The sequence below is a fragment of the Paralichthys olivaceus genome, chromosome 15, assembly GCF_024713975.1.
Source record: "Paralichthys olivaceus isolate ysfri-2021 chromosome 15, ASM2471397v2, whole genome shotgun sequence".
NCBI lineage: Eukaryota > Metazoa > Chordata > Actinopteri > Pleuronectiformes > Paralichthyidae > Paralichthys > Paralichthys olivaceus.
Window position 1 is genome coordinate 15,701,525 of NC_091107.1, and position 19,106 is coordinate 15,720,630.

General features: G+C 40.2%; 2 protein-coding genes across 2 annotated transcripts; one reads left to right on the forward strand and one right to left on the reverse strand.

Annotated features, from left to right (window-relative positions):
• Positions 1-690: 690 nt before the first annotated feature.
• LOC109628759 (vascular endothelial zinc finger 1-like) lies at positions 691-13,708 on the reverse strand. The gene is made up of 5 exons (XM_020086101.2): positions 13,557-13,708; positions 7,119-7,867; positions 4,084-4,153; positions 3,821-3,983; positions 691-3,059 (listed from the first exon to the last, which is right to left on the reverse strand). Exons 1-5 carry the CDS (start codon positions 13,587-13,589, stop codon positions 2,689-2,691), a joined length of 1,386 nt encoding a protein of 461 aa, XP_019941660.1. The 5' UTR covers positions 13,590-13,708; the 3' UTR covers positions 691-2,688.
• A 2,391-nt stretch (positions 13,709-16,099) lies between these two features.
• Positions 16,100-18,315, forward strand: LOC109628520 (gap junction delta-2 protein-like). The gene is made up of 2 exons (XM_020085632.2): positions 16,100-16,279; positions 16,886-18,315. Exon 2 carries the CDS (start codon positions 16,888-16,890, stop codon positions 17,980-17,982), a length of 1,095 nt encoding a protein of 364 aa, XP_019941191.1. The 5' UTR covers positions 16,100-16,279; positions 16,886-16,887; the 3' UTR covers positions 17,983-18,315.
• The last annotated feature ends 791 nt before the right edge of the window (positions 18,316-19,106 follow it).

Below are 19,106 nucleotides of genomic sequence, written 5' to 3' on the forward strand. Positions count from 1 at the left end.
TAACCGTTGGAAAATCAGTTAAAGATGGACGAGGGGCTACAGGTTTTGTTTTGTGAATTCTCTGAGTTGATGGATCAGTCAGAAATGATTGTAGCATATTGTCTCTAACTGAAAAGACCACACCGTGTTTAGAGTATGTTCCATAGTAACAGACTCAGAGCTGAGTAGCACTTATGAAACCAAACAACGTTTAGTTTCCATCAACTCTGTGTCAACTAACTTAGTTTTCACTACTTTCTAAACACAATCTATTAATTAATCATATTATCCATATAAAGTATTTTTCCTCTTATTATTCACTCAAACATACCATACCGGCAAAGAGTTCACGAATCAAGATTCAAGCGAACTTTGTAATTTCTCTATTAGACAATTAGTAAAATCAGAACATTACAGAACAATAATTTATTTGTCAGAAACGTCATTTTTCATTGGGACCAATATGCAGGCTACAAATTTTAATGAAAGAACACTGAAGTTGACTCTGACTTGATGTTTTTTTTTTTTTTTCTGAACTATTTTGTGATCTTAATTATTGAAATTATGATTAATGATTAATTTAGGTAGATTAAGAGTTTCTAAGCTTTAAAAATCTAAAACGTAAGCCCTGGGAATTGTTAAATAGTGTAAAATAGTAAAAAGGTCCCAACATTCGTAATGTTGACTTAATACTGAGCAGTCATACGTGAACACATTTGATAGTTTTCTTTTATTTAGACAACCCAAATAAAAGGCACATAACATTGCGCATGTTTATGTAATAATTTGACAAACGTACATTTAAAAAAAATGTAGGAATGTTTGATCTCTCTGCTAATCAGAAATCCTAACCTCTCATATATACAAAATTACCATTGTTAATGTTCTAATACAAAAGATTTATAAAAAAGGTTATCTTATCTTTCACATCTATCTGAACTACCATTTTCTTGGAACTAAAATAGTTTTGTACAAAGATATACATTCAACTGCTTTCACAAGGGTCCTGGAATTTCCATTTTTTTCCCTTAAAAATAAAGAGTTGTTCAATTCCACGAGAAATGTTCAGTTTATCACATTGTTATTGTATCAAATTTGGCAAACAGGCTATCATAGTGTATCTACGTAAATGCATAACAACAACAAAAAAATAAGCTACACTATCATTTTGTTTAAAACAAAACTTGGGGAAAAATGGCAAACATGCATATTGCATTTTTCAGTATATACTGAATCAACTCAAAGAGCTGCAACACTGTCGAAATAACATGGCATTCATTCAGAACTAGGTGATGCTCAACAGCTAGCGTTTGGGGTCATGCAACACCAATCGTTTCCCATTATTTTAATGGACACAAACTTGCATTTGATCAAACTCATCCAGATCTCAGCCACATGGCGATGCAGCCTAAGACTGAAGTAGATTTTAAAAGAAATGTAAAAAAGGTACAGCATGTATTTGATCATTTAAATGGACGGCTAAGTTTAAAAATCAATCATTATTGGACTTCTCGTCCCTGATGGAAGCCTGGTCGTTTCACACCACGATGCCACATGATCTCAAAAGTTCACGTGTGATGGGATTTACGTGACGTATCCTGAGTGAATGATCCTTAGTATCATCTTGGGGCTGTCACAGAGAGATAATAAAAAAAAGTGTACAGAGGAGTCAGACAAAAAAAAATGAGTCACCATAATGATGACGGTAACAGACTGAAAAAGCTTCACTACATGGCCAGGCCTTTCCATTTCTGGCCACTAGATGGCCCTCAAGTGTCAGCTGGCGAACCAAAACACTAAAGACTTCAATTTGATCTTTGATAATACTGCTGCTCACCTGTATGTAGGATATGCTTTCAGTGCAAGACGTGTTTGAATCTGACTTCATGGAAAAAGAATGAACACTACAAATAGGCAAAGAAAAACAGACCTTTGTGTTTCCGTACAAAAAGAAAACAACACACAAACATTTCATAGTCAGGAGGACAGTGTCCGCATATCCACTTGAATTAAAATGCTGACATGAAAATACATTACTATGTCAACTGTACAGGTTAGTCACTGTACCTCGAGAGCATACCTACTATCTGAGAAGAAAAAGAAAAGCTATGTACTGTGAAAAAATAGTCTTCCATGCAAGTGGAAGCTGCTGTCCCTTTTACTAGACTCATTTCCTATGACATTAAATAGTGATTAGCAGGCTATAGTTAAAAGAAAACGACATACAAAGTAACACCCAGAGGCTTTGGGAGAGAACTTGTAAAACATCACGAACAGCAATTTGTAGTTATTGCTTCAGTCCATTTCTCATCTCCCTTTTACAAAAAAAAGCACAGGTGTGTTTTCCTACAGAGTCCTCATGAGTGTTTGAGGAATCCTCTCCTCTCATTTGTCATCATACAAATCACAGTTTCATCTCTCTCTAACTGACTACGCTAAGTCCTGATTTCAAGGTAAATCCTACTCGATTCCTACTCAAAGTGTCCTGCATGTCATGTCAGTCACTCAACATTGTTTGGGACTTGGCTGCAGACTTGGGGAGCTCCTGTCGGCCGCACAGCTCGTGTTAATATTCACTTTGTGGTTTGATGAAGTAAACGGTATGGAGGGGGAGAAAGAGCCGGGCTCGAGGTGCAAATCATGACGACACGAGTCTCTTGTTTCGCTTCATTTCCCCCTTCTCTCTGGCCAGTTCAACTCTCTCCTTTTTTACCAGGGCGGGGAAGAAGGCAAGACTTGGGACAGAAAAGGCATGCTATCGACGGACCTCATGGCAATGTTGAGCGGGCCAGCTATATTCATAGGCATGGAGGAGGTAATTGCGACCGGGTGGGCAATATTCATGGATGCTGTGGCAGGGATGTTGACGGAGGCTATGTTGACAGGCCCGGTGATGGTGACTGGATGCTGGAGGCCGATTGGAGATGTGATGTTGACCGTGTTGGTGCTAATGTTCATTTGTGCAGCAATGGTGATGGGGTGGTTGTTGATGTTGGAGATTCCCCGGTTCATCGCTGAGGTGATGGGGGCAGAAATGGTCACAGGTGTAGCTGAGGCAGAATTGCAGACTTCGTTGCCATCTGGAAAAACACAAGATAAAAGTATTTAATTGAAATTCTACGGCATCTCAAAATATTTAGTCACTGAAAGGATAAATAGACACCATGCTACAGAAGGCTTGACTAACAAAGTAAATAGACACCAAAGTTGTAAAGATGATAATCATGTTGCAACAAAAAGAAGTGTAGTCAAGATATCTGTTTGTGGTTTGTAAAGATGCACACCATTACAGCTCCAAATAAGGAAGCCATAACATCCCCTGGTGGCTGGTTGCAGTATAGGTCAAAACCCCCCTTCTATGTCATCAGATGGGACATGGGCTAAATAAAATGTTCCTAAAGGTGGTTTTGGTCATTATGAGTCATTATGGGTTTCACACTGATGTTGATCGAGAGTTCATTTTTCTGATAACTTTGCTTTAAGTTAGTTATTTGAAGCCATAAAAAAAAAACTAACTTTTGATTTGTTGACTGAGTGTTTTCCACAATGTCAGTGTTGTAAAATATATGCTGTTATTGTCAGCAGATGCGTTTGTGTATATGTGTACTGTGGCATGTGTATAGAAGTATTATAGGCCAATGAGTAAGAGTAAAACTTCCCCATGGGGACAACAAAGTATATTTTATCTCATCTATCTTATCATCACCAGTGCAACTTTCTTATCCTGGATATTTTGGCTTCCTTTTTGAATATGCAGACTATAGTTCAGACAGGACATGACTTATTTTGTAGGAACTGTCAAATGAGTGCACGTCTTACTGTCGTGGTGTTAATGACGTACCTTTGTTACAGGAGTTAAAGTTGGTCTGTCCGTGAGTCTTCAAGTGGCTGGTGATGTAGGCGGCACTGAGCATCTTCCCACAGATGCTGCAGGTGACCTTGCCTTCATGTCTGATCATGTGGGAACGGAGTCTGTCTTTGGTGGCGAAAGCAGAGGTACAGGCCTGCAGCCGCACATGAGACAGAGTTAATGGTCAGTGGAATAAGACAATAAGAAAACAGTCATAATAAAAATAGCAAGAAGCTGATGGGAATGACTCTTACCGTTACTTGACATTTAAACGGTCTTTCTGAGGAATGCACATGCTTCACATGGCAGCTCAAGTGGTCTGGCCTAGATTCAAAAAACAAACAAAGCCATGTTTAATCACAGTTGGACAGTGATGCAGTAAGTTGTAGTTGAGTCACACAACATCTTGTTGACAGTGTTTCCGCTTCTAAGAAAACGTATAAAAAAGGGACCAAGAAAAGAGCAGCATTTATTGATTCTGATCCTTCATTTATATATTTGTTAATATTGAAATTTTAATAGTGAGGTCCTTTAACTGTAAATAACTATATTTTCAAAACACAGACAGTGCTATCTTTAATTGTAACACTAAATTGTCTTTCTATACTTCTAATTCTGGTATTTTTTTTACAGTAACTTTAGTTGTGATTTAACCACTCACACTTAAATATGAGTTGTTGAAAAACTTGGATCATTCACTGACAATGAGCACCACATGTAAGCACATATGGAAAGTCTACTGATATGAGCTGCGTAGAAACTTAACATCTTATAAGTGCTGTATCTGCAGAAGCTTGCTGATGTGCTCTGTTTACTTTGATAATGAGGGGCTGGGCACACAAAAAACTAAATTTCAGTCAATGGCAGTTAATTCTCCATGATCAATCGCGCGTGAGTTAGCTTGACCTACTTTCAAAAACGCAACACACAGATAGTGTTTTTTCCAACACTGACCACTTTTTGTCTACTATTAAATTGACATTACTTTACTTAGTTTAGTTTATTTTCTAAAATCCCAGGCATTACTTAGTTTCAATGCTTGTAGTTACAGAGTTTGCAGGAATTGCCTGACTGAAATCCTATCCTACACCTCTCTCTGAGGATTAGGGGAGATTATGTAGGCCACAATGTTAATTTAACGTCATTAGGGTTCGATTATTGTTTTTCTGACAATAGTATACTTAAGTTAGGGTATGTACAAAAACAGTGAGCTGTGAAGTTTATTGAACTGTCTGAAGGTTACATCAACAACACTGACAAACAGAGATGTGCAGGACACACAACGCAGTGTTTATCTGATGTATAATTTGGAGAATTCACTGCTTATCCGGTCTTGCAAGAAAATCTGCCTCTTGACCTTTTCAGTGAAACTCCAGCATTCACAAATTCTTCTTGGCACTGCTCCGCCTCTGTCAGCTTGTTAATTCTAGTGAAGCTGTGAGCTGAATCATGTTAGAAGGGCAATAATGGAGTTTGTAAGGGCTAAAACACTGGCAGCTGTTCCCAAACCGGAAGGTTTCATGCTGCTGGATTTTTTAAAAATACAAATGAGAAGAGGCAAGTAGAATTTTCTCAGTAGGGCCATGAACCGGAATTAAGGCTTTTTTGTTGCCCTCCTGACGAGGAGAGAGGCAGACTCCAGACAGCGTCTGCCTAGAGATTTGGCCGAGTGGCAGTGACTCAGTGCACTGTTATTCAGTCCCCATTCTCAGTTTCCAGTATGCTGATGAATCCCTACCCCACGTCACCGTGATGAAGGCATGCCTGAAAGTGCCATACACAGCACGGTGCTAGTATTACAGTTTGGCCAGGGCACACTGTTGAAGTTGTGTTGCTGTACATCAACTCTTGCTGTTATCAAAAGTCCTTGCTCACTTGTTGCTGATCTACAAAAACAAGATATTTAAGCTTACTACAGGACAAGAAAATGTTCTGTATGTTGTGTTGATAAATCTAAACACAAAAGTCATGTTGAGCTGCATAGTAAACGTGTTGACCTGAACATTACTGCGTGGTTCACTGAATTCCCAGGGGAACGAGTCTGTGACATGCTGGCGGGAACCACAAACTGACAAGTGACGCCCCCCCCCCCCCCCCCTCCCTTGATACTCTACCACTAGTGCTCTTCCTTGGGCGACAGTTAAAGCATGTGGTTGAAGCGGTGTGGGGGTCAGTGCAAGTACAAGTCTGAAATTACTTAGGAGAACTATAAACATTAAAAAAAACACAGCCAATGGGACGCTACGTGGAGAGTAGATGGTCACTTTACAGGAAATAATGGTATGGGCGTATACAACCAAACACCAATTACTTAATCATTGATATACAAGTCATGGGTTGCTATTCAACCAACATTTGGTAAACAACACCAACCATAAAGGTGCTAATTTATGAGTATATGAGGTTACACTTAAATTTAGCGATCGTGTTTTTATTGGAGCTGATTCTCGTGTGTAATAATTATCACAGTGCTATTTTTAAATTCCATGCAAACAAGCCATGTCATGTCTTTTAAACCTTGGAATGCAAACACCAAGGGTTGGAAATTGTCTCCATTCCCATATGAATGAATTAGATCGCACATGCGCATTTCCTGTTTACGCCATTTGCTCACCAATACAGTATTTGCTACTATCATTAAGCATTGTCCCTGAAGCAGCTCAGCCCATTGCCCGACTAACACCTCCTCAAATACAAACACAGAAGAGCTGAAAAGCACCTCCTTTTGTTCTTGAGGAGAACATGCACAGGTTCACAGAGTGAGAAAAACTCACATCCCACACAAACCAGTGTCTAGTGCAGCGATGAGGACATGATACCCAGCCGGACCCTGCTGGAGAAGACTGTGTTTTTGGGGCCTTTTCTCAACTCAAGGAGCAGTTTGACTGAATTAGCTGGGTCAGTCTGGTCCAAGAGGGAACATAGCAACTTATTCCACCACCTTAAGAGCTAAATGAGGAATGTACAAAGACATTTGAAACGAGTAATGTAATCTCCCCATGAAATCTCTTGCCAGCACTTAACAGCCAATCATTGCTCAGGGTTTGCCAGTGTGACTCCCTATGACAAGTCTGTCTGGTGGCATAAAGAAGAAAATAACTTAACATTACAGATACTAGAGAGTGAAACTTATACAGTGTACAAACCATTCAAATATTGCCAAAGGTATTAGAAAGAATTAGGTTGTTGAAGAATATAAACACATCCTGGTATAACATTTCTTCCTTATAGGTGTCCATTTTGTAACCTTTACTTTTATAGTTACCTCCACCGAAAAAAAGATTCTTACCTGGAAAAGCCTTTCCCACACACAGAACATACGTAGGGCTTGTGGACTCCACCGTCATGAGAGCGAACGTGGTAGGTCATTCTGTCTTTCCTTTTAAAGCGTTGCTGGCAGATGGGGCACTCAAAAGGCTTCTCGTCTGAATGGGACAGCTTGTGGCGATTCAGATGGTAGACATCACGAAATGCTTTTCCACACATCTCACACCCGTGGTTCTTCTTGACGGGTTTGGCGGGTTTCTTGATGATATTTTGCTGCGGCACATTGCCCATTGCGGACGACGTCATGATACTCGTGCCTGAGGAAACCGAGGTGGTTGCTGTGGAGAGGATGCCTGCTACCGTGGAGATGTAGGGAGGGTTGATGTTGTTCTCTCGTTGCATGGTGGAGATCATGGGTACCATGGTGGGCGCTGTTTGGGCTGTCTTCTTTGGCCGCGACACCATTTTGATGCCAGTGTGGCTGGACTCATGGCGTCGCAGGTGGTAGCTGTCACGAAAAGCCTTGTTGCAGTAGCCGCAGACAAAAGGTGTTTTGCCTTTGTGTTCCTTCTTTATCACAGGCATTGGTGGCCGTGAACCTCCGCTGGCCACGTTATCTTTGAGGAGATCCGCAGCACTGGTGGGTGGCTTCTGGTCGAGTTGGATGGGCAGGATAGGCTTCTGGTCAATGTGATCTGCTCCTGAATTGAGAAGTGGCAGCAGGCTGTTCTGGGCCACATGGTGCTGGTGATGGAGGGCCTCATTTGCCTGCTGTTGAAACAAACACACAAATACAAAGATTAGTTTTTGGTGAAGTCATCATTAATTTCAGGATGAGAACTACAACTGAAGGGTGAAGATGTGTTGTTGGTGAACAGATAGTATATAAAATACACATCAATATTAGAGAATGTAGCTCTAAAGCAACATAACTGTGTCTTTCCTCATAACTCATATACTCAATACATTAGAATTACCACAACAAATCAAGTGTTGCTTATAGCTGCACCACCACTGGGAGTTTGTCAGGAGTCAGTTACGACATTCATACAACAAGGGTTGGATATTTCAGATGTTACGGAATACACAATGAGCTTTAGATCTGTCACTGAAGAGGTTGACGCAGCATGCCAGTAGTGCTAAAGAATCCAGATATACTGGATGAAAAATGACCCCGTCATGATGGTGATGAATTATCGAGTGATAGCTGTGCCTCTAATTTGGTATACAGAGAACACTTTAACTTCCAAGAAGGCGCTCAAGAGCAGGCCATTAACTAAGCGACAGCAATCAGTCAGAGGCTATGTTGAAGTTAGATTGTGGGTCAGTGTAGGAGTGAAGAATGCACACACGCAGAAAATCAACATGGTGCACAGTGGCAAATCTGGCTATTTGGCCTCCTACATTGTGAAATCGTGGTTTTGTCTGCTGCCAATCATTGCCAACTGTCATGACTGATATGGGGTGAGGTGGCCAGGTGCAATTAGCAGAAGCAGCACAAACAACTAGTTGCTATGTTGGATTTCACTCACATATTTTATGATTTGCATCACTTGCCAAATTCATGACCTAAAACAAGATTATTTTACCTACGGGTAAAAACTAACTAGAGTGCTAAAACAAACAGCCAGTTCTGACTAAAAATGATTCAGTGAATTTTGTTTGGGCAACAACCACTGAGTAACAGGGTTTTATGAGGATTGAAATAACATTCGCACCTAATCATTAACTGTCAGGGTATTTTAAAGGTAAGTGGCAGAAAAATGAACCAAAAACAACAACACAATTGTATTAGAGAGAAACTACTCATGATAACCATGTACTCAACACAGATACAGTGCAAATTCAACCCATCCTGTTGTAAGGCTGCTGCAAGCAATTTATTTTGGTGCTGTTTTTCAGCTTAGGGTGGTTATGTTCTAACCAGGTTTTTGCCTTCCATCTACATTTTGACAAGTGCACAGCTCACATCAGTATTTAATGAGTCACCCCCCCAGTGAGTTGCCATAGATTCTTGTTGACCCAGTAACTATTCTGCCTGCATAGACAGAAATGAACAGAGAGGCAAACACAGAGTTGCAAACACCCAGAAAGGATGGATGCTAATGGTGGTTCATTGATTCCTGATAGTTCAAATTTCTCTGTAGTTCCAATGTTATATTTTGTTTACTTAAGATGGCACCTATGCATGGAAATTGTATCATAGTAAACGCTATTCTTTCAGTAAATGGTCACATTCACAACTGTGTTGTCAACCACCAGCAAGAAAGGGCAAGGTGAAATACTTGACCTTTCCCTTTGAGGTTCAATCATCCATCGAAGAAGGCCAGCCAAGAAAGAACTTGCAAAGGAGGAGGCAGGGGATAGAAAAGAAAAATGAACCGCACAATGTCCTCCTTATGTCATCTAGCCTATTGTGAAAGACACAAATCTGAGCAGTGATGCACTTGGGCCTCAGCAGGGGATCTTTGTATGCTCATCTTCATTGATTTGGCTCATCTATTCATGAGACAGGGACATTGTTTATCCACACACTACTCAGCGAAACTAGCCACCATTCCCTCGTACGCACTGGGACCTGGGAACTCATGGGGAATGCCACCAAGCCCACCCATCCATTTGTCCGAGCACCTGCTCACACTTGCCACCTTCGAGGATTAGCCATCATCATGCCAATGCTAACCCCTCCACTGGCACCCCAGGGGTGGGGTGGAGTGGGGGGCTTTATGTTTGGGTGGGGGTGGGGGGGAACCAGCCGGGAACCCTCTTTGTGAAGCTTGTGAACAGCAGACATAGTCGCTGCAGACAGCCTGGTCTCTATACAGAGGTGCAGGGCCTGTAAGCTGCTGTGCTTTCATGCAGCTCTGACCATTTTGACACAAATGTGCTCTGACAACTGGGACTGCTCCCTCATAAATAACATCAAAATGGAGGGAGTGTCCTGATGGCTCCGCGGGCCACTGTAGACTGAGCTCACGGTTTGATTTAGATTATGCATTGTTTCTCCGTTTGTATCTCTACAGTTACATTAAAAGGGGAGGGAACAAAAAATTTAAATATTGAATTCAATTTAGTTTTTCTTGTACGTTTTAATCTTTTTATTGGTACTGAAATCTTGACACGTGTTTGCAATTTGGGGGTTTTAATACCTGCGAGGAGTTAGAAAATGTTCCAAAGTATGTTTTGATGAACCAATTCTTTCATCTGGACTTGGACTGCAGCTAGTAAGAGAACAGCATCAGCCATTTCTAAACTACTCGCCATCCCATAAATGCAAAAACAACTGAAGTCAATAAAGCCAAAATCCCCAAACAGCCGTGTCCTATAAAAAGGTACTGAAACTAAAATGACATTCAGATGGAAGGTAAGAGTTACTTTCATCTCAACTTATTTAAACTGTTTTGAAATAGTAAGTCAGCTCATATAAAGAACAAGTCTGATTCAGGATATGACAAAGACAAGTAGGTTATTTTTGAATAACTATGAAGTTGATCATCTTGCATTTCCTCTAAAACTGATTTCATACAAAATGAGCATGTCTGTCTGACATTACAGAGATGAAGCCAGAAAAAAAAGGCTGAAAATGCCTCTTCTGTGCTGGTTTAAGGGCCCTGCTGTTATGCATGCTGGCCCGCCAGTAAATGTTTTTGAGCCACTATTAATACAACGTATTTCATCCGAGCTTTGCATGCTATGACAAGCCCATGTCTGCCGCCTCCAGTACAATACATGACTGTGATGAACTATATCTCACAATTGGTGACGTGGATGCTGAGGTTTCAACTGTAATTGGAACAGTTTTCTGATGTCAAATATAACTGTGCTGAGTTTGAATACATTTGAATTTTCTAGGAATTTGGCCATTTGTTTACTGTAGTAAGAAACACATCTAAACCAACAATTCAACAATATGGCTGCCAAATATACTAAGTTTCACCACCTGCAGCCTTCTTTAAACTATGGTTATGTTTATGAGTAAAGCAGCTTTTAATGGTTTCAGAGTAGTTCATCTTAAATATGTTACATATCTGATATAGTCAGTCCACCTGTTGAATGTTATTTTCTTTTACACATTTGGGGTTTTTGATCTTTTAAGTGCTTTGGTTAATCAGCCAAATGCCTCTGGATATAATGGTTGGGTAACATTTAAAAAGTTATATTATGATAATATAATATAGTTGATATAATGTCAGACAACGAGGGATTACTTAATGACTTTATAACTACTCTATGACTGCGCAGTCCAGGACACACTGTAAAAAGCATCCCAATAGGGTCCCAACTGTAGCCTGGTGAATATTGCATCTATAAAACACTTATATTAATAAGGGATACAACCGTACTTATGGTAATATTCAAGCTCATTTTCAAACAACATAGAGAAATTAAAACACCTGACAATTTAAGCATGAATATGTTCATGACCGTCTTTTAATTTCTACCTTTGATAAAATACCTAATGACAAAAAGTAACAGAGTAACGGAGAACTTATACCTATATTCCTACAAAGCAATTTATAATGGCTGAGTGAAATCTTGCTCTCCAAATGATTACTGCTCAGATTTACATAGTAACAGCGTGAGGTACGCAATACATGCAGCAGGGCCTCTGGCAAGATGCCAAACGCTGCATAACAAGCCACAAAGTCCATCTGCCTTTTTCATCAGAAAGAAATAGTGCTCAGAGATGTGAGTGAGCATCAATCTCAGACAGCAGAGCAACATTATACACGTGCCACAAAAAACAAGATGAAACCTTTTATAGCTCGGGTGTGTAACTTTTCTACAGCATCCCATGGTGCACCATTCGTATTCTTCTTAGGTATTGATAGCCTTACACTAAGCAGAGGGAGTACATTCATTTTCGGTTTTATCTGCACTTTAACGCGTTTACATGATTAATAGTGGGTGCAGAAGATGACAAGAGATCCACATTAGACACGTGTCTGTAAAGACTGCACATATTCGCCAAAAACTATAATCGAGGTTGACTGCCAACAAGAACTCTGCACCTGACTCTCTCATAAGAAGGAAAAATATTAAACTCAGCCAAAACTAACTGCTGTTAACTTCTGGGGATGTAGACTGTGACTGGGTGCAGTATTATACTTTAAAAGTATTATGTTATAAAACTGTAAAGTTCATTGAGGAAGTTCTCATGTGGAGTTTGCAACACATTCAACATAACTTTGCTAATAATAATACACCAAAAAATCTCATTTAAGACTTGATAATGTACTTGTGATTGCTCAATGCTGATATTATGAGATGCATTTATATTCTAATAAAAGCTGAATAAACATGAAAAAGATCAGTGGAATCCGCGGGAAAACTCTCCATCATTTAAAATATACCCTTTCCGTTTAATATCCGGGGTCTTCTGTCTCCCATGGTTACACTAGGCTTAATTCTTCCATGCTAAGAAAGGCCATGGGAATAAGATATTTCATTCATGTCTGGAACAATAGCCTTCCATCTTTACGCCAACAGTAAACCGTGTCAGATCAGGCCAACGCTCCCAACTGCTGCACCCACTTTGCTGACTGAACAAACAAATAAATAAATATATAATTGCGTAATGTTGCTGCTAATTTCAAATCAAGCGTCTTCGTGGCTAGTGTTAGCTGATGATATGTACATAGTTGAAATTCCTTTCCGCCGCGGTAACCGGAATAAATAGAGAGTTAGTGAAAACAGAGCTGTGGTAACAAGTCGTGTAACTATGTTTCTGATTGTTGTTGTTGCTGATGTTTGCAAAGCTCATCGCAGCAGCCTCGCCCGAATTAAGCTAAATGAGCTAGCGAGTTTGATGAAGGCAGCCCAAACACCGTTAGCTAACTTGGCTAGTTACTGTGGAACCGGCGGAGGCGAGCGGAAAGTTCACCGCGGACTTGCGAGTCGTCGTCGGTAAATCACAGCGGCTCAAAGCGCGTATTGGACATTTACTAACACGATCCACTTTTAAACCAAAGCCATCCGTGGTGTTAACCGCGCTACCGTGAGAGTGATCGCCGTCTCACTAACAAGAGTCCGATCGAAGGGTTCTTCGGCGGGGAGAAAAAACAGGTCTGCCTCGGCTTTAACGGTGCAGCGGCGTCTCCAGCTCTAACGCTACTTCCAGGGGTCTCGCATGTTTCTGCCTGCTCCGACTTGGCAAACAAACTTAACAAAAAACACATTCACTATCGATATATCTTGTATTTATCACTAAAAACCTGCACACGATCATCGTGTTTTCAAACACTGGTTCGGATGAATTGATTTTTTGTTCTAGCGTCATTCCCGAGCCTCACAGCTGGAAGCCTGGATTCATATACCATTGTTTTGCTCGGGGTTACTTGCTCCTGGCTTTGCTCGTTTTAAAAACTGCTTTTGCCGCCAACGCAGAAAAGCCTGACGCGAGTGAAATGTTGTTCGGCGAGCTACCAAGGCTTTCCCCCCCGGATAAGAGTGAACTTACTTGGAAAAGAAACGTACTCCAGCTCGGCTCCATTTCCACACTTACTAATTCTGTAGGAAACCTGGTAGAAGCCTACAACAAAGCAACCAAACATGGCAGCTGAAACAACTTCCGGTAACCTCGAGGGCTCAACCACTGTGCGCACCAGTCAGGGGGGGGAGGGTTTAAATTTGGTTTGTTGCAGAGAAAACGTCTTGTATTTATTCTGCTCATAAAAAAATAGTGAATAAAATAAAGTAGTTAGGTTTAAAATGCATTAAAGTGCACTGTTGGGTATTATTTGGATGATTGGGCTCCAATCACGGAACTGCTCTGATTTGGTCAGATTCTTCAAACACCCCTCTGAATGTGTTATCCCCGTTTCTGCGAGGGGCATTTGTTATAGTGGCCTACTGACGCATGTGGTGGGTTTATGCCTGTTTCAGAAACACTCATGTTTCTTTAGAATAAGAAAATGAAACGTGTTTGTTTTACTTTCACAAAGTGTTTTGTATTTATTTCCCCCTGTGATGTAAAATGTTTCAGTTAAAACGGAGCCAGAAATGATCCGCGTGATCAATTTCATTCATGGGCTGTGAATGAATGAAAATAAATAACACGGATTGCCTCCAGTGGACTAAAAATACCCTACATTACACAATTACAACACTTACATTATATAAACACATTCTTTACATTATATTTTCTTATGAATTAGGGTTTGATTTCCTGTGCATTTTAAAATGTGTGCATTTACTCCTTAGGTTCGATAAAAAAAAAAAAGAAGAAGTAAATCTCCTGATGAATGAACTTCTCCCCATTGTTTTTCACGTGACAATAAAGTCTAATAGATGAATACATTCTTTCTCATCTTTTTATGTTTATAAAAATCATCCCCAATACTACATTGTTGACACATTGAGGTTACTGATTTCTTAAAAATAAAAATTAAACTGTGGTGCAAAAAACAAAAGTTTTACTCAGGATGTGTCTCAACGTCACACAAACCATATCCTGTCAGAATTATTGTAATACATGTGGGTTCATTCATGATTAGTCTCAGGACTAAATGCAGTTTTATCCTTCTCTGTGGGAAACATCTTCCTGTGATCAAACAGTGTGACGCATGATTATGATTGAAAATGAGTCAACCCTCAGAACGAATAGCAACCGACACACAGAGGAAACACATACATCTGCATTGTGTTATCCTGATGTTTCACATCTGGCTCAAAGGTGTTCCGCAAATGAGTGTTTAAAGAAGATATATGACACAGCATACTTTCATTTCCATCAATAAATAACCACTGTCTCTGTGACAAGTCTTTCTGAATGCAGGCAGACAGTATTGGGAATCCAATATGATGATGTGTGGTCAAATGACACTTTCAATCTTGCAGACAGCTGGGACAGAAGTACAAAAGTACAGAGGCTCTGGAGTTACAAGAACAGTGGGTGATGCCAGATGACCTTCATAAGCACCAAAGCTCCGATATCAGACACACACAAATGTATTTCATCATCATGTCATTGCAACATCTTTCATTCACACTTGGAGAGGCATGTAAACTGTCACTATATCTATGACTTCCCCTTTCTTATTCCATACTTGCTGTAAAATTTGAAAATGATAGTCTATGAGGATGCAGCATTTAGTTTAAGACGGCAAAAGATACCTGAGGTCACCAAAGCAACCCGACCTAGGTTACTCTGCGACACCAGATAATGTGCAAATTGTAACGTCATCAGCTAAAGAAATCATTTTATTTCCAGCCCTCACATGTAACTATCTCTAATGTGCAGGACCACCAAGAGGGAGATTACATTTTCAACCCTGTCTGTTTGTTTGTTTTAAAGTGTTTGTTTGTGAACAAGATTACTCAGAAGCTGCTGCATTGATGATCATGAAATGTGCTGGAAAGATGCGGCAAGGGTCAGTTAATAACCTTTTAAATTTTTGGTACAAATCCAGATGTGGGGTTGGATCCAGGAATTTATTTTCACTTTTTTAACATTAGGATATCTGGCCTTTTCCAACATTTTCCTTGATTTTCTTATGGATGATGATAAAAAAAAAAATCAGGCATGTTTAGGGGGAGTTGCTGTTTATGTGTGTTTGAATTTTGAACAACAAACAAATCAGGTGAATCTACTGGTTTCATTCAACATTTCCTTTTTAGTTTTTCAAAGAGGACTGTCCAGCTTTTTGCCTGTGCCTTTGTTTCAGAGTGTCTTTCACTGATTTTTTGTAAAACTTCATTATAACAGAGAAAATTGATTTACGGTGCTGCAGGGGCTCTTCACATTATATTTTGAAGGTCATTAAAGGGCCTCCATTAAGACAAAAGTATAAAAATTGTCTGGGAGCTCGAGAGCATGTATTTCAGCTCTGAAATCAAAGTGGAAACAGATCCACGCATGTGTCGGTATGTTGTGCACACTCTTTCCAGTAGCTTCCCTGAACCCTCTGCTCGTTGGTGAATGGCTGTTCAGTGAAGGTGCCCCCATTGTGCATTTCAATCTTTGTCCCACTGTACATTGAAAGCCTTTATTCACATACAGTGCAATGAACGTTTCAGTTAGAGTTAGGGAATATGTGAGGTCAGCCCATTCTGCTCTCTCTCATCCAGCTCACAAGATACAATAACATTCGGCAATGGGCTCCACTTGAAAATACAGTTATGCAGATTGCTTCCTCTGATCATTTTCCAGCTTTGGATAAGGAAGACGCAGATTCTCCAAAGGTAAGCACCTCCTGGACAGAAAAAACTTCAAAAAATGATTATGTTTTTGGCTTCTTTTATGTTTTTAAATGTATTTTCCTGGTTAATTTCAAACGAGACGTTGAATTAGTTTAGTTAATGTATAATAGGAGAATGTATTAATACTCACTGAGCCTTTTTTACTAAAAGAAACTGCTTACTATTGATTACTGATTTAATAATACTTTGACTAGTATATCAAATACACATGTTATTATATTTCATGCCGTTATTCTTTTAAATCTTTTAATCCAAAGTGTAAACTTTAACTGAAAGTCTTGCTAGATTGTGACATACGAACAAGAGTTGATGACACACTGAAAAATGTTCTTTACTGTAGTTACAAAAAGCTCTCCATGTCAATATTTCAATTGAGATAATATGTGAATGTCACACATGTGCAAATACATCTGGTTTCATGCTCCTGCTTCCTTGGTAAGACTGCTGGTTCATATTTAGGGCACTTTTCTGAGGAGTGCAGGGTGTAACAGTAACCTCTACTGTTTGATTATAGATGAGGTATTGATGAAAAAAGAAACATTATGACTGACAAGTGTATCTAGTGTATTTACTATTGTGTTTCCACAGAAATGGGAGACTGGTCCATTCTTGGCCGCTTCCTAACAGAGGTTCAAAACCACTCCACAGTCATCGGTAAGATATGGCTGACAATGCTGCTCATCTTCCGCATCCTGCTGGTGGCCCTGGTGGGTGACGCCGTCTACAGTGACGAGCAGTCCAAGTTCACCTGCAACACCCTCCAGCCCGGGTGCAACAACGTGTGCTACGACACTTTCGCTCCTGTGTCACACTTACGTTTTTGGGTCTTTCAGATCGTCCTCGTATCCACTCCCTCGATTTTCTACATTGTCTATGTCTTGCAAAAAATCACCAAGAATGAAAAGGTGGAGGTGAAGAAGATCGAAGTGGTACCCAGGTCCTCACCTGCACTTGAAAAGGAGAGACATACGGAGGGAGGTAAGGAGAGCGGCATCCCTTTCAACACAAATGAGGCCTGGAGCTCTCGGGAGGGCGAGTGTGAAGAGAAGAGTCATCTGGAAGAGGAAATGAAAGAAGTAGGGAAGGACCCGACCCAGCTTTCCAGCCAAGTGCTGCTCATCTACATCATCCATGTGTTGCTGCGCTCCATCATGGAGATAATCTTCCTCATTGGACAGTATTACCTCTTTGGATTTGAAGTCCCCCACCTTTTCCGCTGTGAAACCTACCCCTGTCCTAACCGAACTGACTGCTTTGTGTCTCGAGCCACAGAGAAAACCATCTTTCTCAACTTCATGTTCAGTGTCAGTCTCGGTTGCTTCATCTTGAACATTGTGGAGCTGCATTATCTGGGCTGGATCTACATTTTCCGGGTGCTCTTCTCTGCATGCTGCACCTGCTGCGACCCAAACAGGGACCCCATGCAGGTAGAACTGTATTCCGACAACAACCCACTGCTGCTTGAGCTCAAACACTCCTTGCGTGGCAGGGTCGTCCTGCAGACCTCTCCTGCCATGTCGTGCGACAAGAGCGGTGGCGTCTCCAACCAGGCCCCGGCCATCTCCTTTGAGACGGACTCTACACTGGAGTGCACGTCGAAGAGGAATGTAGATGAGAAGGAGCGCGCCAAAACTAGACAGCACAATATGGCAAAGATAGGAAGGAGCAAGAAGTCATGGCTGTAAAGCTCTAGTTTTCTTTTGTGTTTTACTGTAAATATATATTCTTTCCATCTTTGACTGCATTTGTGTTGATTTAAACTGAAATTCTTTCAAGCTAGATCACGTAGAATCGGCTTCATGAGAGAAAATTAAAGGTTCTGTGATCAGCCATGAAATTTCAGTATAACAGTTTCAGTGTGTTTATTTCCTCCAAAGATATCATCTGTGTACGTGCACTTTGCTATAACAGGCTTTTAGAGATTTGGAGGTGTTGTAATTTCCTCTATATTCACTGTATTGGGAAGAAACTGTGTAAAAATGTTTTTCTGCTTTTCTGTAAATATAGTCAAACCAATGTATAGTCTTTGCTGTGAGTTATTCATACTTACCTTCTCCTACACTTACATTATCATGACTGACAAAACAAAGTTTATATCCCAACAGGCAGATGATTCATTTAGGCACCAGTCCTGTTAAGCAGCAATGCTCAAGGACTCTGATGTTGTTCAGTCTCTATGTTGTGTCTGATTCTCATTGTTTTGTCTTTCTTAATTGTGCTGCAGGAAGCAAAATGTAATCAGTCAGTGGAGTGCAACTTGCAACATGTCTGTATGATAGAATGACAAAAGGAGTCAGATCTTCTCTGTCACGATCAGATGTACTTCCTGCTGTGCTACATGTGAGTACATATCACATAGTTTACCAAGTCAAGAGGATATGTTATGTTTGATCATTTGGATAATTACAAAAGGTCTGATGCAACATGGAAGGCACAGGTTGGGGGGAACTAGAGTTACACAAACAAACAAAAAAAATGTAAAAAGAAAAGTCCAACAACAAAACAATCGAATCAATACACAAAAATATAACATATGAAAAATAAAAACCTTGCAGGATGAGGATAATTTTACTGGAACTGCTTCCTGTGTTCTGGCTCACATATGTAAAAACACCAGGAGGGGTCACTGCTGTCCAGTTTACACTGATGCTGCATTCAAGTACTATTGGACCTATTTAAATTTAAACACCAATGAACCAAAAGATATTAAACTTATCCACATATCATATGAACAGACAGATTGATACTTTTTGTATTAGAGACAGTTTGTGAAGTAGTGAAGAAAAAGTTTAAAACCTACTCAAGCGTT